Source organism: Nerophis lumbriciformis, linkage group LG18 (genome assembly GCF_033978685.3).
Source record: "Nerophis lumbriciformis linkage group LG18, RoL_Nlum_v2.1, whole genome shotgun sequence".
In the NCBI taxonomy this organism is placed as follows: domain Eukaryota; kingdom Metazoa; phylum Chordata; class Actinopteri; order Syngnathiformes; family Syngnathidae; genus Nerophis; species Nerophis lumbriciformis.
Window position 1 is genome coordinate 33,100,001 of NC_084565.2, and position 20,830 is coordinate 33,120,830.

Sequence of the window (20,830 nt, forward strand, 5' to 3'; positions counted from 1 at the left end):
GGCAATTCTTGTTTCCCCCTGGCTCAGAGCCTGTACGTTGGAGTTCAACCCGGTGGACGAGAGGGTAGCTTCCCTCCGCCTTCGGGTGGGGGAACGGGTCGTGACTGTGGTTTGCGCTTACGCGCCAAACCGCAGCTCAGAGTACCCACCCTTTTTGGATTCACTCGAGGGAGTACTTGAGAGTGCTCCCCCGGGTGATTCCCTCGTGCTACTGGGGGACTTCAATGCTCATGTTGGCAACGACAGCGAAACCTGGAGAGGCGTGATTGGGAAGAACCAATGGTTCTCTCCCTTTTCCGGGCGAGAACCATGGACTCGGACTTGGAGGTGCTGATTCTCATCCCAGTCGCTTCACACTCGGCTGCGAACCGATCCAGTGAGAGCTGAAGATCCTGGCCAGATGAAGCCATCAGGACCACATCATCTGCAAAAAGCAGAGACCTAATCCTGCAGCCACCAAACCAGATCCCCTCAACGCCTTGACTGCGCCTAGAAATTATGTCCATAAAAGTTATGAACAGAATCGGTGACAAAGGGCAGCCTTGGCGGAGTCCAACCCTCACTGGAAACGTGTCCGACTTACTGCCGGCAATGCGGACCAAGCTCTGGCACTGATCATACAGGGAGCGGACTGCCACAATCAGACAGTCCGATACCCCATACTCTCCGAGCACTCCCCACAGGACTTCCCGAGGGACACGGTCGAATGCCTTCTCCAAGTCCACAAAACACATGTAGACTGGTTGGGCAAACTCCCATGCACCCTCAAGGACCCTGCCGAGAGTATAGAGCTGGTCCACAGTTCCACGACCAGGACGAAAACCACACTGTTCCTCCTGAATCCGAGGTTCGACTATCCGGCGTAGCCTCCTCTCCAGTACACCTGAATAGACCTTACCGGGAAGGCTGAGGAGTGTGATCCCACGATAGTTAGAGCACACCCTGTAAAAAAAAAAAAAAAAAAAAAAAAAAAATATATATATATATATATATATATATATATATATATATATATAAATGATAAATGGGTTGTACTTGTATAGCGCTTTTCTACCTTCAAGGTACTCAAAGCGCTTTGACAGTATTTCCACATTCACCCTTTCACACACACTGATGGCGGGAGCTGCCATGCAAGGCGCTAACCAGCAGCCATCAGGAGCAAGGGGTGAAGTGTCTTGCCCAAGGACACAACGGACGTGACTAGGATGTTAGAAGGTGGGGATTGAACCCCAGTAACCAGCAACCAGTAACCCTCCGATTGCTGGCACGGCCACTCTACCAACTTCGCCATATATATATATATATATATATATATATATATATATATATATATACATATACGTGATCCCAAAAGGGACAAGCGGTAGAAAATGAATGGATGGATTTATATATATATATATATATTGCATTCTATTTTAGTTACTTTATTGAGTTTACAACCCCCTGGTGCTGTTTTGTACTGTTCTTGTACTTATTTTTATCATTATTTCTCAATTGTTTGTAAATGTTGCAATTTATAAATAAAGGTTTATAAAATCCAAAAAATAAAAATTATATTTGAAAAAAAAATAAAAAAATAAAAATAAACAACCTTTGATGTTCCAAATCACGGTGGGCGTAAAACGGCAGGAAAAATCTGCAAAGTGTTCGGTTCAGTGTGTGCGTGCGCACAACCTTCCTCACCTGCAGCAGAGGAAGTCAGACCACGTGACGTCACTCCAACAACAACAACAACAATGGCCGCCATGTTCCCGGCTCGAGCTCCCTGACGACCGTAACATGGCAACTACATCCCATCCACCCATTAACTACATCTCAACGTGTAATCATCCACCTTTTGAGCCTTCTTCTCCTTCGCCTTACTCACTGATGCTGCTATTTCTTTTTTTAATCCTTCGACACACCACGCAGTGTTTCCCCGCTCGCTATCGCCATGGAGACCACAACAGCATGAGTCACCAGCCAGGTCTTCCTCACTATAATGAGTCAACACGAGTACATCCCGCCCGCTGTAAGTGAGACGATGGACGAGGTTGACAAAACAAAAACGTTTTATTGACACCAAGTAGCACTACTGATGTTTATTTACACGTCATATTCACACCATAGGAATTACAATCATGTCCTAACCGTACATCCGGGCTGCCGATGACGTCACAGCGCGCCCAAGTCGTGACAGGAGCGGGACTTCTGCCTCAGGATCCGGCCCACGTCGCGCTCGCGCTGGTACCGAGGAACCAGGCTGGACAGGAAGCGCTTGGCCCGCGAGGTGATGCTCTCCCGCTGGCCTCCTCCGCTCATGTCCTCCGGGCTGGTCCCCGGGGCCCACGGAGGCTGGCCCCGCGCTAACCGCACGACGCACTCCAGGAGCTCCTGGGTGCGGTGGTCCAGAGAGGCCGAAATCTCCAGGTAGAGACAGTTGAAGAGGGCGGCGCTCGACATGGCCTCTGTGGGACGACGCAGACACGGGATTGGGGTTTTAACCAGCAGGGAGACATATTTGGTGATGTTAGCCTCATGTGCCGGAGGTTAAAACAAAATAACAACGGTCACAGGTGCTGTTCCACTCCGGTCCTGTAAGTGGCGGTAATGTGCATTAGATTGTAGTGAACAACTGACACACAAATGAAGCAAATCATTGATTCTATTTACAAACCCCAAAACCAGTGACGTTGGCATGTTGTGTAAATAGTAAATAAAAACAGAATACAATGATTTGCAAATCCTTTTCAACTTATATTCAATTGAATAGACTGCAAAGACAAGATACTTAACGTTCCAACTGGAAAACGTTGTTATTTTTTGCAAATGTTAGCTCATTTGGAATTTGATGCCTGCAACATGTTTAAAAAAAGCTGGCACAAGTGGCAAAAAAGACTGTGCAAGTTGAGGAATGCTCATCTGACACTTATTTGGAACATCCCACAGGTGAACAGGCTAATTGGGAACAGGTGGGTGCCATGATTGGGTATAAAAGCAGCTTCCATTATGGTGAACAAATGCGTGAGCAAATTGTCCAGCAGTTTAAGAACAACATTTCTCAACGAGCTATAGCAAGGAATTTAGGGATTTCACCATCTACGGTCCGTAACATCACCAAAAGGTTCAGAGAATCTGGAGAAATCACTGCACTTATCATTGAATGCCAGTGACTTTCGATCCCTCAAAAAGTGACATCAGTGTGTAAAGGATATCACCACATTAGCTCAGGAACACTTCAGAAAACCACTGTCAGCAACTACAGTTTGTCGATACATCTGTAAGTGCAAGTTAAAACTCTACGATGCAAAGCGAAAGCCATTTATCAACAACACCCAGAAACGCCGCCGGCTTCGCTGGGCCCGAACTCATCTAAGATGGACTGATGCAAAGTGTAAAAGTGTTCTGTGGTCTGACGAGTCCACATTTCAAATTGTTTTTGGAAACTGTGGACGTCGTGTCCTCTGAAACAAAGAGGAAAAGAACCATCCGGATTGTTATAGGCGCAAAGTTGAAAAGCCAGCATCTGTGATGGTATGTTGGTGTATTAGTGCCCAAGGCATGGGTAACTTACACATCTGTGAAGGCACCATTAATGCTGAAAGGTACATACAGATTTTATGTTGCCATCCAAGCAACGTTATCATGGACGCCCCTGCTTATTTCAGCAATAGAATGCCAAGCCACGTGTTACAACAGCGTGCCTTCATAGTAAAAGAGTGTGGGTACTAGACTGTCCTGCCTGTAGTCCAGACCTGTCTCCCACTGAAAATGTGTGGTGCACTATGAAGCCTAAAATACCACAACGGAGACCCCGGACTGTTGAACAACTTAAACTGTACATCAAGCAAGAATGGGAAAGAATTCCACCTGAAAAGCTTCAAAAATTGGTCCCCTCAGTTCCCAAACGTTTACTGGGTGTTGTTAAAAGGAAAGGCCATGTAACACAGTGGTAAAATGCTCCTGTGCCATCTTTTTGCACTATGTTGCTGCCATTAAATTCTAAGTTAATGATTATTAACAAAAACAAAAATAAGTTTCTCAGTTTGAACATTAATATCTTGTCTTTGCAGTCTATTCAATTGAATATAAGTTGAAAAGGATTTGAAAATCATTGTATTCTGTTTTTATTTACGAATTACACAACGTGCCAACTTCACTGGTTTTGGGTTTTGTACAAAGGGTTTTTAGAGCCACTCTTAAAACGTGGAAAAAAAAGTACACATTTTTTTAGGAAAACTTGATTTGAATTTAAAAATTAAAAAAAGTTTGAATTTTGCAAAAGCAAGTTGAAAGTGTGCAACAATAAAGTCGCAACTATTATTAGAAAAAAGGTGTAATATTAAGTGAAAAAGTAAAATTTGTATTCGAAAAAAAAATACAATACTATTTTTACAAGAAAGATATAAAGAGAAAAAGTATTTTTTGTGAGGAAAAAACGTTGCAAAATTAAAAGGATTTTTTTGTGAATAAATATTAAATTTAAAATAAATGTAGTTAATAATATACAAGACTGAATTGTAATATTGGAATAATTTTTTTTGAGAAAAATATGTAATTTTAAGAAGAAAGTAAAATATTTATGACAAAATGGTAAAATTTTACAAGACAAATTGTAATATAAAATATATCATATCAAGAGAAAAAAAGTGTAATTTTTATAATACAAAGATAAAAAATTAAAATTTTACAAGAAAAAAATGTAATATAAAAGGAGAATTTTTTTTTTTATGAGAAAAATAATGTAATGTCAAGAAAAAAAAAGTGACATTTTATAATACAAAGAGAAAAAGTTACATTTTTTATTAAAAGAGGGATGCAATGTTAAGAGGTAAAAAGTTAAATTAAATGAAAAAAATAGCTGATTCTTTTGCAAAACTTTTGTGTTAGCAAAAGAAAAGTATACTTTTTTCTTTTTAATTAATGGGAGGAAATGTGTTGTATTTTGTGCGAAAATTAAGAGTAAAACGTAACATTGTTATGAAAAATGTATTTTATGATGAAAAAGAGATCTTTTTTTTGAGAAAAAATCTTGAAATATTGCTGCAAGAGTAAAATTGTAATTTAAAGAAACAACAATTGCAACATGAGATAAGTTTTGTTAGTGCAGAAAAAACTCTAATGGTGGATATTTAAAAAAAACATTTTTGAATATAATTATGTTTTGGTAACATTCCGCCTTTTTTCTCATAATGTTCCTTTTTTACCCTCAGGATGGCCTTTAAGCCTGATCAGATTTTCCCGGTTGTCATAACAAAGCGAAGCTGATGATAGAAAACATACGTAACAAAAAATAATGACATTAACAATGTTAAAAAAAATAATAAAAAATACAAAATCGTTTTTACAAAGCCTTGTACAACATGATTTTTTTTTTTACATTAATGTTCTGATAAAACTGCCTGTATGTGCCATAATGTCAGTCTGTACCTTGAGATGTCACCTCACGGGAGCGGACCAGGTCGCTCTTGTTGCCCACCAGGATGATGGGGGTCTGGGGCTGAGTCTCTCGCAGGAGGAGGCGGAGCTGGGCCGTGCGGTGGAAGCTTCGCCTGTCAGTCACCGAGAACACCAGGACGCACACCTCGCACTGCAGCGCCGAAAGGTCCTGAAAACACAAAATGCTTAGAATAACCACAATGACTTATTTGACTTACACTGCAACCTCCTTTTAGTTGCAGCTTCACCTGGTGGATGGGGGTGATCACTGTGACACTCGGCCCAAATAACGAGCAGCATTTTTACCCGCCAAAACTATTGCCCGACAAATGCGTGACCCAAACAAACTAACAAAAAAATGATTCTTGAAGACAACATTTGTACTTTGAGGGAACAAATCCCACAATAAGAACAACAACTGTGATGTCTGTTTGTGTCGCCACACTCCCACAGGAGTTGGACACATTCATGCATTCATTTTACACATGTGTGGGTAACACACACACATTCACACGCAAACACACACCTCTGAATAGTGCCTTAGGGGAAAGAGGAGAAGGTGCAAAACAAAGCGGTAATGAGCACATTCAGTCTCTCCTGGTCGTCACGACATCTGGGAGCTTGACGATGGTTTTTCTTTTTGCTCAAAAAGGTTCATTATGTCTTCTTATTCATATACTTTTTTACATTTTCTTGTAATCAGACCATATTCTCGGTTAATTAGATGGAATCTTTATCTTTAGATTCCATCTAATATACCGAAAATATGGTCTGATTACAAGAAAATTAAAAAAGTCAACGTTTTTCTTTTTTCTTTTTCTATTGCATCGCCATAAAAATGTAGCAATGATGTGCTCGCGTACTAATATGCTACTTGTATCGTCTATTTGTATTTAAGTTCTTCACAATCGTTCGTATGCACACTGGTAGAAAATAGATATATAGAGCAGTGTTTTTCAAGTACTGTGTGCCGTGAGATACAGTCTGGTGTGCCGTGGGAAATGATCTCATTTCACCTATTTGGGTTAAAAATATTTTTTTTGCAAATCAGTACCGTATTTTTCGGAGTATAAGTCGCTTCGGAGTATAAGTCGCACCGGCCGAAAATGCATAATAAAGAAAGGAAAAAAACATATATAAGTCGCACTGGAGTATAAGTCGCATTTTTGGGGGAAATTTATTTGATAAAACCCAACACCAAGAATAGACATTTGAAAGGCAATTTAAAATTAAAACTATTTCATCAACTTTTAATCAAAAGGGTTCAATCTCTCTCCTGTGCTAATTTGAAGCCGACACGACAAACGCGCTCAGAGGAGATAATGTTTGAAAAAAGGTGACTGTTTTTACTCAACTTTTGTTTTGAAGGGGGAATTGCAAACTTCCTGTTGATTTTTGCTGGGGGTTGTCAGTGTATATATAGTGAAATATAGGTCTAAGTGAGACCTACATAGAGGTTTTTGTTTCATGTCTCTATGACATTCCTACTGGGAGTTAGAGGCAGTTTTGTCTGTGTTTCCTTCCTAAGGGGCGCTAGAGCGCAATTTTGAGTTTTGGGGTTTGGTTTTTTGATTAAATCGCAATTTTCGCCAATCCTGATGTGTGTGTCCAATTTGGTGAGTTTTGAAGCATGTTAAGGGGGTCAAATTACAGCTCAAAGAATGATAATAATAAAACGCTAGAAATATAATAGGGTCCTCTGTCCCAAAGGGACTCGCTCCCTAATGAATAAAGAATAGTGAACAACAGGCTGAATAAGTGTACGTTATATGAGGCATAAATAATCAACTGAGAACGAGCCTGGTATGTTAACGTAACATATTATGGTAAGAGTCATTGAAATAACTATAACATATAGAACATGCTATACGTTTACCAAACAATCTGTCACTCCTAATCGCTAAATCCCATGAAATCTTATACGTCTAGTCTCTTACGTGAATGAGCTAAATAATATTATTTGATATTTTACGGTAATGTGTTAATAATTTCACACATAAGTCGCTCCTGAGTATAAGTCTCACCCCCGGCCAAACTATGAAAAAAACTGCGACTTATAGTCCGAAAAATACGGTAATTATAGTCTGCAAATGATGTGTTGTTGTTGAGTGTCGGTGATGTCTAGAGCTCGGCAGAGTAACCATGTAATACTCTTCCATTTCAGTAGGTGGCAGCCAGTAGCTGATTGCTTTGTAGATGTCGGTAACAGCGGGAGGCAGTGTGCAGGTAAAAAGGTGTCTAATGCTTAAACCAAAAATAAACAAAAGGTGAGTTCCCCTAAGAAAAGGCATTGAAGCTTAGGGAAGGCTATGCAGAACAAAACTAAAACTGAACTGGCTACAAAGTAAACAAAAACAGAATGCTGGACGACAGCAAAGACTTACTGTGGAGCAAAGATGGCATCCACAAAGTACATCCGAACTTGACATGACAATCAACAATGTCCCCATGAAGAAGGATAAAAACAACTGACATATTCTTGATTGCTAAAACAAAGTAGATGCGGGAAATATCGCTCAAAGGAAGACATGAAACTGCTACAGGGAAATACCAAAAAAAGAGAAAAAGCCATCAAAATAGGAGCGCAAGACAAGAACTAAAACACTACACACAAGAAAACAGCAAAAAAAACTCCAAATAAGTCAGGGTGTGATGTGACAGGTGGTGACAGTACACCTACTTTGAGACAAGAGCTATATTGATGCATGCTTGGTTATGGTTTAAAGTCATAACCAACAATTGCGACGACGACTTTTTACTGTCAACTGAGTTTTTTTTTTAAATGATTTCTGCTGTTGGTGTGACTCTGGATTTGTGCCTTGGCTCAAAAAAGGTTGAAAAACACTGGAATAGAGGATGGATGACTCAACAGCGCCTCTGCTGGTTGCAGCCAAGTAGTGCACTCTAGTCATTATTCTACAAGGTGCTATTACTAAAAAATAAAGTAAAAAATCGATTCACATCCAAATCGCCAATCCTATTCATCCCAATTCGAAATTGCTGCTTAATTTTAAATTTAATTTTTTTTAATTTTTTGTAAGAATCAATTTTTAAAGAGACATTTTTAGGCTATATCCTTGCAACAAGTAGGAGCTTTTCAAACATTTGACCTGTTTTAAACACGTTTCATTATAATTATTATACCAAATAATACACTGTAAGAATTGGTTTAAATTTAGGGGTGTCACCCTCATTTTAGATGGGGGCCACATGGAGAAAAAATCTACTCCCAAATGGGCCGGACTGGTAAAATCACGGCACGATAACTTAAAAATAAAGACAACTTCAGATTGTTTAAAAATAGAACAAGCACATTCTGAAATTGTACAACTCATAATGTTTTTTTTTTTTTTTTACACTTACATGTTGCGGTTAATAGTATTCTCTCTTTATTTGTCGTTATTCATATTATTTTATTAAATTATGTGATAATGTTCATCAGTCAACTCCATCCATCCATCCATTTTCTATCAAGATAAAAAAAGTATATCAAAATCAAATTACAGCATGTTATTTATGTAGTTTGATCATTTTCCTCGACTGATGTACTATCATCATGTGGTTTATTTTGTACATATGTAGCAAAAGATACAAAGAATTGCTATTGCGACATCTAGTGGACACATTTAGAACAGCTGTTCCTTTCATTCAAAAATTTCAGGTACATTTTTATACTTAGCAAACTCATCCCGCGGGCCGGATAAAACCTAACCTAATCCGGCCCTCGGGCCGTACGTTTGACACCCCTGGTTTGAATTAAGAATCATGTTGAATTGAGAATCAATTCTGAATCGAATTTTTACCCCAGGAATTGAAATCGAATCAACTCGTTTTGTGCCCAAAGAGTCGCACCCCTAATGATAAACTACAAAGTACCAGGGGTGTGAATCTTTGGGCACCGATATTTGATTCAATTCCGATTCCTGGGGCGACGATTCAATACAGAATCTCTTTCTCGAGTCAACACAATTCGTGATTCAAACTGATTCTCACAATGTATTATTGTGTGAATGCTCCAAAGCATTCACACATATGGTTTTCTACACCAAAATTCATCTATTTATTCTTCTTCTTCTCCAGATTTTGGCGCGCTCTATCTTGCACATATTTCATCCGATTCAAACCGTTCCAACTTCAAACTGTTCAGCCTATTTGAGAATCGAGGGTTTTCCCTTGAAAAATTCCCAAAATTCCCAGTTTCCCAGAATTCCATGTTTTCCGCGACATTTTTCCCATTCAAAATGAATTGGCCGTTTTTCAAGCTTCCACCACTTCCACATTTTTCAATCGATTCAAACCATTCCACCTTCAATATATTCCACTCATCCTGTACATTCAAAGTATAATTTTTCCAAGTTCCAGAAAATTCCAGGAATTCCCCGAATTCCCGTTTTTTCAAAACCTTTTTTCACCCTTTTTTCTGTCGACTACTCCTTCCACATTTTTCAATCCACTTCAACCATTCCACTGTCAAATCATTCCTTTTAATCAGGACAAAAAACTGGAAAAATTCAATTTTTTTCCGAAATTCCAGGAATTCCGTAATACCATTTCTCAATTAAAAATGTTACTACATCAACATTTCTCGACCGATTTGAAAAATTCCAACACCTTCAAAAAATTCCCAAATTTTCATGAAATTCCCATTGAAAAGAATGGGACATTTTTCAAAGTTCCACAACTCCCACATTTTTCATCCGACTTAAACCGTTCCAACTTCAAAATATTCAGCCTGTTCAGGAATTATGTGCTCTCCTTCAATAATTCTAAAAAAAAATTCCCAGATTTCCTAGAATTCCCAGTTTTTTGGGACATTTTCCCCATTCAAAATGAATTGGCCATTTTTCAAACTTCCACAATTCCCACATTTTTCAACCGATTCAAACTGTCAAAACATTCCTCTTAGTCAGGACAAAAAAAACAAGTTGGTTTCAGAATTAGAAAAATTCAATTTTTTCCCCGAAATTCCATAATACCATTTCTCAATTAAAAAGCTGTTACTACTTCAACATTTCTTGACCAATTTAAACGATTCCAACACCAACCAATTCAGCTCATACAGGACATTCATGCTCCTAACCATTTTTTAAAAATCCAGTTTTTCCCGAAATTGCCAAATTTCCAGGAAGTTCCCATTTGAAATTACTGGGACATTTTTCCAAGTTGCACAATTCCAACATTTTTCAACCTATTCAAACCATTCCCACATCAACACATTCCACTCAACCTGGACTTTCAAACTAACACTTACATACTACATTCTGTCAGCATTTCAGTTCAACTTCAGCATTGGAGCATTCACATGCAATTCCTTCTGGAATTGCCTCATCTCGTTTGGTGTGATATAAATATAATGAAACTTTTTAGAAACAAATTATAGGTTAGACAAGCTCTTTCTGGTTGCTTAGAGATAGCATAAAGCATAATTTTAAAGACTGATTCTTGTACAAAAATACAACTTTTAAAATTATTATGAGGTTTTTTTTAATCGGGACAAGTAAGAATGGCGTTTTGGATGTGAATCTATTTATTTTAGTTATCATCATTCTTCTTGCTACTGCTGGTACCCCTAAAGAAAAAACAGATTTTCCCAAATTGACCACTTTGGTGGCAATTGACTATCCAGAGATTCTAGTGTCGCGAATGTCTCACATGTCTCCAGCTGTCGTAGATAACGATGGTGCTCTCCTCATCATCCACGGTGACAGTGTGCATGAGACCTTCCCCTGAGGACAAAGACAAAAACGATCAGCCTTGCTATAGCACACAAAAAAGCTGGATAATAACGTACCGTCTGAATCCACCGACGCCGTCCTGTCCACGTCCCCTGCCAGGGCGAAGGCCAGGGATGACTTCCCCACGCCATTCTGCCCCAGTAAAGCGATTCTCAAGGGGCCATAGGGCCTACCCTCTGGTTCCGCATCATCCATGGCGGGGCTGAAGAGGATGGGGGAAGCGGACGGCCCGGCGCTATCCAATGACCAATCGCAGTCATCATGGACGGCCTCTTCCCGTCTGAGCTGGTGCTTGATTGGCAGCGGGGTGCTTCCCCTGCGAACGGTCGGCGTGCTGGACAGGGTCATGGTGTCACACTGGAGCAGATGTGAACATTGCCGTTCATGAGGGTAAGGTAGGACCAAACAATGTAACTCAAAACTGAACAGCCATTTTTCATCGCTCATATCTCAAGAGTGAAGTTTTTAGAGAATATAGACTAGCTTTAGTAAGCCCTCCTCATGGAAACACAACATTTTTGCGTGTCTGTATAGCGTTAATGCTAATTAGCAGAGGTGTGGACTCGAGTCACATGACTTGGACTCGAGTCAGACTCGAGTCATGAATTTGATGACTTTAGACTCGACTTGACAAAATGTAAAAAGACTTGCAACTCGACTTAGACTTTAACATCAATGACTTGTGACTTCACTTGGACTTGAGCCTTTTGAATTGACATGACTTGACATGACTTGCTACTTTCCCCAAAACCCAAAGATGAAAAAGTTATTCGGGAGCGCTCCGTATTTTTCATTGTGTACTTGTCTATCAGCGTTGCGTGTGTCAGCTGGTGTGCTGTCAGTACAACAGCCAATCAAATTAGATCTACTTTGTTTTCATCACACAGCATTCATCCAATCAAATTGCAGGACAACCAACGAAGAAGACATGTCCAAACCACACGCCAGTGAACAAAAAATGATACCTAAAATAATTTCGTTTGGGTATAAAAATTACGAGGTGGTCAACACAAAACGGTTTGCAATATGCAACACATGCGGTTCGCAAATTACTGATGGAGAGGAAACAACTTCCAACTTCGTCCGGCATTTGAAGTTGCACAAAGAACGGTAAGCTTTGAATGTAAGATAACGTTTATTGGCTAAGTAACGTGACTTTTATTTGCTGTGTAGTTAAATCAGTGAGGCTGTAAACTCACTGCTAACGTTATAACGTTATTGCAAACACGGGAATCTGTTGCAGTTCACTACCTTATTCATACTTTTTGTTCAGTGATTTTTTTTAAGCAGGGTTAGTCAATATATCACACGTAACGTTAGACGGCAGTCAGCAGCACCGCGTATTTTAGCCACCTAAAAAAAGACAAAAATAGTAAAATAAAGGTCAGTTAAAATGTATACTATATTATGAATATGTGTACCATTTTAGCTAGCTTTCTGACATACTGTTGGTTGTTTACCTCAGTGGTCCCCAACCACCGGGCCGCGGCCCGCTACTGGTCCATGGATCGATTGGTATCGGGCCGCACAAGAAATATATATATATATATATTTTTTCTTTTTTTAATTAAATCAACATAAAAAACACAAGATACACTTACAAGTAGTGCACCAACCCAAAAAAACTCTCTCCCCCCTTTTGTTCTGGGCATTGAACATGAAGACTCTTCCTTCACTGTTACGAGTGGCCATGAGAGTCTTGGCAGTGCCTGCCTCCAGTGCTCCAGTGGAGCGAGTTTTCAGCCATGGTGGCATCATACTACGCCCCCATCGTGCACAAATGACTGACAGACTCTTGGCTAATTTGGTCTTTTGCAAATGCAATGCAGCATAGGGCCCTGACATATAAAAAGTACAACTTTTTTGTTATGTTCACGTATATGTCATGTTTTTTCAATGTTAACACTTTTGTACAAATAAGTACATTTGCACTTTATTTTTCAGTGTGTTTGTTCTGTAAAGGAATGAGTTAATGTTTAAAATGACTGGTTAATAGTGCTATTATGAAGTGCAATGTCAGCACAATTTTCTTTCCTGCAATTTAAAATGCACTTGTTTTAATACATAAATACAGCGTTTGAAAAGCATACACAATCTGTGTTAATATATTAGTCTGTGGTTAAAAGGACTTGAAAGGACTCGAAACTCAAAATGCAGGACTTAGGACTTGACTTGAGACTTTCCAGTCTTGACTTTGGACTTGACTCGGGGCTTGCCTGTCTTGACTCGGGACTTGACTCGGACTTGAGGGCAAAGACTTGAGACTTACTTGTGACTTGCAAAACAATGACTTGGTCCCACCTCTGCTAATTAGAATGTATCCTCTAGAGATGCGCGGATAGGCAATTATTTCATCCGCAACCGCATCAGAAAGTCGTCAACCATCCGCCATCCACCCGATCTAACATTTGATCAGAACCGCACCCGCCCGCACCCGCCCGTTGTTATATATCTAATATAGACGATGCAAGGCATTAGTGAGGTTATAAAGCTTTTGCCTGTTAAAGAAAGGAGACTGATCCAATGCAGCACATACATTCGCGTGCCACGCTGTCACGACCCAGACGCACACCAGTGCGCAATCATATGGGAGCCGCGCTGAGCGCACCTCCAAGCGCGTCTCGCTGCCGGCGACGGCCGGGTATGTGCCCGACGCACCAGCGCCATCCATTTTCAGGGCTAGTTGATTCGGCAGGTGGGTTGTTACACACTCCTTAGCGGGTTCCGACTTCCATGGCCACCGTCCTGCTGTCTATATCAACCAGGGTGAGCCCCACCCCTTTCGTGAGCGCACTGCGCGCGGAGTGACCCCTGTTACGCGCCCCCGGCAACAGGGGTGGCGGGCAGGTAAGCTGCGCGGGCGGAGCGCGCGGAGTGACCCCTGTTACGAGCCCCCGGCCACGGGGGTGGCGGGCAGGTAAGCTGCTTACCTGCTGCGCGTGACGCCGGCCGCGGCGAAGGCGGACGAGGCGGGGTGTCGGTGCGGTGGGCGCGGTGGTGACCCTGGACGTGCGTCGGGCCCTTCTCGCGGATCGCCTCAGCTACGGCTCCTGGTGGGGCCCTCTCGGGGGAAGGGGCCTCGGTCCCGGACCCCGGCGAAGCGTCCCTTCTCCGCTCCGTAAAAGTGTCCATCTCTTTTTTTTTTTTCTTCTGTTGTGGCATATGCAGCAGGTGCCTGCTCGTTTTTCGTATGTGGGTAACATTTAACTATGTATATATATTTCCGAATTGGTTTAACTGCCACCCGCCTGAATCTATTTAAAATCTAATCCTCTCTGAGCTGCCACCTTGTCGTGGTGGAGGAGTTTGTGTATCTCAATGATCATAGGAGCTGCATTTTGTGGTGGCTTCTATGCCCCCTGGTAGGGTCTTCCAAGACAAACGAGTCCTACGTGAGAGACCAGACAAAGAGCAGCTATGAAAAATAAAAGACAAGGACTCAGAATTCCCTCCCGGGTGAAGGTCACCGAGGATCCCTCTGGAGGCAAGCTCGGAGGTGGGGCTCAATGGCGAGCGCCTGGTGGCCTGGTCTATCCCCGAAGAGGCAACGTGGGTCCCCTCTCAATGGGCTCACCAATCATAGGAGGGGACATAGAGTTCGGGTGGATTGTGAGATGGGCGGAAACTGGAGGCCGGGCTCCTGGCGGTCCGATCCTCGGCTACAGAAGCTAGCTCTTAGGACATAGAACGCCACCTCGCTGTAGGGAAGGAGCCTGAGTGGGTGCGCGAGGTGGAAAAGTTCCGGTCATATCTATTCGGACTCACTTCGACGGACAGCAGGGCTCTGAAACAAGTCCTATCAGAGGGGCTGAACACTCTTTCACTCTGGCGTTGCAAGCAGTGATAGGCAACGGGCTGGGGTAGCAATTCTTCTTTCCCCCCGGCTCAGATCCTGTACGTTTGAGTTTAACCCATAGAAAAGTGGGTAGCTTCTTTTTTTTTGTTTTTGTCCTGTCCATCCACTCATATAATCATATTGTTGATGTGAATGATCTATATCTGCTGTACAGATTTACTTTACAAAAGAGAAGTGTGGGATAAAAAAAGGAAGACATAGTGGGATTGTCACAGATTATCCATGTTCAAAAATAAGGTTGTCCACTTGGCACCAGGACACCGTAGGCCGCAGTTCGATGATTGACTTTGTGGTTGTGTCATCGCAGTCTCATGTTTTGGACAATCGAGTGAAGAGAGGGGCGGGGCTTTTGACCGATCACCATTGGTGGTGAGTTGGCTTCGACGATGGGGGAGAATGCTGGTCAAACCTGGCAGGCCCAAACGCACAGGGAGAGTCTGCTGGGAACGTCAGGCAGTGTCTCCCGTCAGAGAGAGTTTGAATTTCCACCTCCTGAAGAACTTCGAACATGTCACGAGGGAGGCGCTGGACACTGAGTCCGAGTGGACCATGTTCTGTACCTCTATTGTCAAGGCGGCCGATCGGAGATGCGGCCACAAGGTGGTCGGTGCCTGTCATGGCGGTAATCCCAGAACCCGCTGGTGGACACCAGTGGTGAGAGATGCCGTCAAACTGAAGAAGGAGTCCTATCGGGTCCTTTTGGGTCATGGGACCCCGAAGGAGCGGACAGGTACCGACAGGCCAAGTGGCGGACGGCTTTGGCGGTCGCAGAGGCAAAAACTTGGACAAAGGAGGAGTTCGGGGAAGCCATGGAAAACAACTCCCAGATGGCCATCCGCCGCCTTAGGAGGGGAGGCAGTGCACTGTTAACACCGTCTATGGTGGGGACCTCGGACTCACTTCGACGGACAGCAAGGGCTCTGAAACAACTCCTCTCGAAAGGGGCTGAACTCTCTTTCACTCTGGCGTTGCAAGCAGTGATAGGCAACGGGCTGGGGTAGCAAATCTTGTCACCCCCTGGCTTAGATCCTGTACGTTACAGTTTAACCCATAGAAAAGTGGGTAGCTTCCTTTTTTTTTTTGTCCTGCAGCCACTCATACCACTCAGCAAATCATATTGTTGTCACTTTTGAATTTTAGGGCATCTTTAAATGTCTTTTTGAAGAAACTGTTTAATATTTGCACACTTCTGAGGCCACACCCTTCCTCTTGAACACAACTACCCAGCAGGCGCAAGACATTGAAACAACGTTGAGAACTTGTTGAATTAGGTCCTGACGTTGAGCGACTCAAACCTAACGTTGGAACGACATTTTTTTTGACGACTTGTAATCAATGTTGGGTTCTGACATTGATTTGACCATTGAATTTTGGTAATTTCCCAACCAATATTCCACAACACAAATACAACGTTGAAACAACATGCCTTTTGACAACGTTTATCCAATGTCAGGCTGTGACGTTGATTTGACCATTGAAATTTGGTCAAATCCCAACCAATATTCTACAACCCAAATACAACGTTGAAACAACACGCCTTTTGACCACGTTCATTCAATGCCAGGCTGTGGCGTTGATTTGATCATTGAAATTTGGTCATTTCCCAACCAATATTCTACAACCCAAATACAACGTTGAAACAACACGCCTTTTGACAACGTTCATTCAATGCCAGGCTGTGACGTTGATTTGACCATTGAAATTTGGTCATTTCCCAAGCAATATTCCACAACACAAATACAACTTTGAAACAACACGCCTTTTGACAACGTTTATCCAATGTCAAAAATACAACGTTGAAACAACATGCCTTTTGACAACGTTTATCCAATGTCAGGCTGTGACGTTGATTTGACCATTGAAATTTGGTCAAATCCCAACCAATATTCTACAACCCAAATACAACGTTGAAACAACACGCCTTTTGACCACGTTCATTCAATGCCAGGCTGTGACGTTGATATGTTAATTGAAATTTGGTCATTTCCCAACCAATATTCTACAACCCAAATACAACGTTGAAACAACACGCCTTTTGACAACGTTCATTCAATGCCAGGCTGTGACGTTGATTTGACCATTGAAATTTGGTCATTTCCCAACCAATATTCTACAACTCAATACAACGTTGAAACAACACGCCTTTTGACAACGTTCATTCAATGCCAGGCTGTGACGTTGATTTGACCATTGAAATTTGGTCATTTCCCAACCAATATTGAACAACACAAATACAACTTTGAAACAACACGCCTTTTGACAACGTTCATCCAATGTCAGAAATACAACATTGAAACAACACGCCTTTTGACAACGTTTATCCAATGTCAGGCTGTGACGTTGATTTGACCATTGAAATTCGGTCAAATCCCAACCAATATTCTACAACCCAAATACAACGTTGAAACAACACGCCTTTTGACAACGTTCATTCAATGCCAGGCTGCGACGTTGATTTGACCATTGCAATTTGGTCAAATCCCAACCAATATTGTACAACCCAAATACAACGTTGAAACAACACGCCTTTTGACAACGTTCATTAAATTCCAGGCTGTGGCGTTGATTTGATCATTGAAATTTGGTCATTTCCCAACCAATATTCTACAACCCAAATACAACGTTGAAACAACACGCCTTTTGACAACGTTCATTCAATGCCAGGCTGTGACGTTGATTTGACCATTGAAATTTGGTCATTTCCCAACCAATATTCTACAACCCAAATACAACGTTGAAACAACATGCCTTTTGACAACGTTCATTAAATTCCAGGCTTTGGCGTTGATTTGACCATTGAAATTTGGTCATTTCCCAACCAATATTCTACAACCCAAATACAACGTTGAAACAACACGCCTTTTGACAACGTTCATTCAAATGCCAGGCTGTGACGTTGATTTGATCATTGAAATTTGGTCATTTCCCAACCAATATTCTACAACACAAATACAACGTTGAAACAACACGCCTTTGGACAACGTTTATTCAATGCCAGGCTGTGACGTTGACTTGACCATTGAAATTTGGTCATTTCCCAACCAATATTCTACAACTCAATACAACGTTGAAACAACACGCCTTTTGACAACGTTCATTCAATGCCAGGCTGTGACGTTGATTTGACCATTGAAATTTGGTCATTTCCCAACCAATATTGAACAACACAAATACAACTTTGAAACAACACGCCTTTTGACAACGTTCATTCAATGCCAGGCTGTGACGTTGATTTGACCATTGAAATTTGGGAGTTTCCCAACCAATATTCTACAACCAGGGGCGTCGCTAGGGATTTTGGGCCCCATGAAAAGAATCTTTACAGGGCCCCCAACACAGTGTCATTATTTTTTCTGTATTATAATTTCATCATCATTAGGGGCCTCTCTGGGCCCCCCTCCATCATGGGCCCCTAGAATCCGTCTCCTTTACCCTCCCCCCCTTTTCGGGGCCCCTGTCTACAACTCTAATACAACGTTGAAACAACATGCCTTTTGACAACGTTCATTAAACTCCAGGCTGTGGCGTTGATTTGATCATTGAAATTTGGTCATTTCCCAACCAATATTCTACAACCCAAATACAACGTTGAAACAACACGCTTTTTGACAACATTCATTAAATGCCAGGCTGTGACGTTGATTTGACCATTGAAATTTGGTCATTTCCCAACCAATATTCCACAACACAAATACAACGTTGAAACAACACGCCTTTTGACAACGTTCATTCAATGCCAGGCTGTGACGTTGACTTGACCATTGAAATTTGGTCATTTCCCAACCAATATTCCACAACACAAATACAACTTTGAAACAACATGCCTTTTGACAACATTTATCCAATGTCAGAAATACAACGTTGAAACAACACGCCTTTTGACAACGTTCATTCAATTCCAGGCTGTGGCGTTGATTTGACCATTGAAATTTGGTCAAATCCCAACCAATATTCTACAACCCAAATACAACGTTGAAACAACACGCCTTTTGACAATGTTCATTCAATGCCAGGCTGTGACGTTGACTTGACCATTGAAATTTGGTCATTTCCCAACCAATATTCCACAACACAAATACAACTTTGAAACAACATGCCTTTTGACAACATTTATCCAATGTCAGAAATACAACGTTGAAACAACACGCCTTTTGACAACGTTTATCCAATGTCAGGCTGTGACGTTGATTTGACCATTGAAATTCGGTCAAATCCCAACCAATATTCTACAACCCAAATACAACGTTGAAACAACACGCCTTTTGACAACGTTCATTCAATGCCAGGCTGTGACGTTGATTTGACCATTGAAATTTGGTCATTTCCCAACCAATATTCTACAACCAGGGGCGTCGCTAGGGATTTTGGGCCCCATGGAAAGAATCTTTACAGGGCCCCCAACACAGTGTCATTATTTTTTCTGTATTATAATTTCATCATCATTAGGGGCCTCTCTGGGCCCCCCTCCATCATGGGCCCCTAGAATCCGTCTCCTTTACCCTCCCCCCCTTTTCGGGGCCCCTGTCTACAACTCTAATACAACGTTGAAACAACATGCCTTTTGACAACGTTCATTAAATTCCAGGCTGTGGCGTTGATTTGATCATTGAAATTTGGTCATTTCCCAACCAATATTCTACAACCCAAATACAACGTTGAAACAACACGCTTTTTGACAACATTCATTAAATGCCAGGCTGTGACGTTGATTTGACCATTGAAATTTGGTCATTTCCCAACCAATATTCCACAACACAAATACAACGTTGAAACAACACGCCTTTTGACAACGTGACGTTGATTTGATCATTGAAATTTGGTCATTTCCCAACCAATATTCCACAACCCAAATACAACGTTGAAGCAACACGCCTTTTGATAACGTTTATCCAATGTCAGGCCGTGACGTTGACTTGACCATTGAAATTTGGTCATTTCCCAACCAACAACGTGGATCCAACGTCAGACACCAACGTCGTCTCCATTTACAAACACAACTATTTTGCAACGTTGTTTCAAAGTCAGTTTTAAAGGACATGCACTTATCATCAACATTGTATCAATATCTTGTCCCTGCTGGGTAAGCACAGTAAGCATTCATATCTATTCAGCTTTGTGCACACAGTTGATATAAAACAATAAAGATGCTTTTAATTAGATAGTAGAACTAACAGTCATTATTATTTCTTTATGGCAAACATTATGGCTATAATATCAATTAATCACGTTCACATTGATAAACTAATTGATCCAAACCTTGACCGGGTCCTCATTAGTTTTGAGTCCGTCTTCGGGTACATCTGCCGGCATCTGCACACTGAAACACGACGTGGATGCCGAGGATGAGGATGAGGAGGAAAGATGAAGGAGACAAGAGAGACCACTACATCCTCCACCCAACCCACTCACGTTGATCACCTGAGTGCGTGCCAGGCAGCGATCCCTCCTCACCTGTTAGCCTCCTCCTCACATTAAAACCTCTCTCTCTCTCTCCAACTCTATCTCGCTCACTTTCCCCTGCCCGCCTCTTTTTGCACACCATCTCTAATTCCCCTGCATTAAATCAACATAAATAGCCCAATACAGCGATGATGAGTGTTCATTTACGTGTTTGCAAGGAAAAACAACAACAACAAGAAAAGCTTAACTGTGTCAAAAAGCTCAGTTTATTTTTTTCTCCAATATTGTAAGTGGGGCAATAAAAGCTCTCGCCGCTAGAGGGCGGCAAACACAAATCCTTGGTAAAAGGCTTAGCTGCGTATAATGAGGGGGGCAGTCCAACAATGCGTGGGCTTTGACTCACACTCAAGTGACACCATCA

General features: G+C 41.6%; 1 protein-coding gene across 3 annotated transcripts; it reads right to left on the reverse strand.

Moving 5' to 3' along the window:
• Positions 1-2,033: 2,033 nt before the first annotated feature.
• LOC133617848 (GTP-binding protein REM 2-like) lies at positions 2,034-20,521 on the reverse strand. Of its 3 annotated transcripts, XM_061978159.2 has the most exons (6): positions 20,419-20,469; positions 20,266-20,326; positions 11,210-11,510; positions 11,071-11,144; positions 5,410-5,587; positions 2,034-2,447 (listed from the first exon to the last, which is right to left on the reverse strand). In XM_061978159.2, exons 2-6 carry the CDS (start codon positions 20,317-20,319, stop codon positions 2,155-2,157), a joined length of 900 nt encoding a protein of 299 aa, XP_061834143.2. In that variant the 5' UTR covers positions 20,320-20,326; positions 20,419-20,469; the 3' UTR covers positions 2,034-2,154. The 3 variants fall into 3 exon arrangements, with proteins under 3 accessions (XP_061834143.2, XP_061834142.2, XP_061834141.1); XM_061978158.2 differs by having other exon boundaries at positions 20,266-20,521; XM_061978157.2 differs by lacking the exons at positions 20,266-20,326; positions 20,419-20,469 and having other exon boundaries at positions 11,210-11,736.
• Between the last annotated feature and the right edge of the window lie 309 nt (positions 20,522-20,830).

Excerpts from the sequence above, each read along its gene's own strand:
- LOC133617848 (XM_061978157.2), bottom strand. The coding sequence starts at position 11,600 with ATGAGCGATGAAAAATGGCTGTTCAGTTTTGAGTTACATTGTTTGGTC. Across the intron at positions 5,588-11,070 it reads TCTACGACAGCTGGAGACAT|GACCTTTCGGCGCTGCAGTG; the intron begins GTGAGACATTCG and ends TTGTGTTTTCAG. Across the intron at positions 2,448-5,409 it reads CCGTGAGGTGACATCTCAAG|AGGCCATGTCGAGCGCCGCC; the intron begins GTACAGACTGAC and ends GTCGTCCCACAG.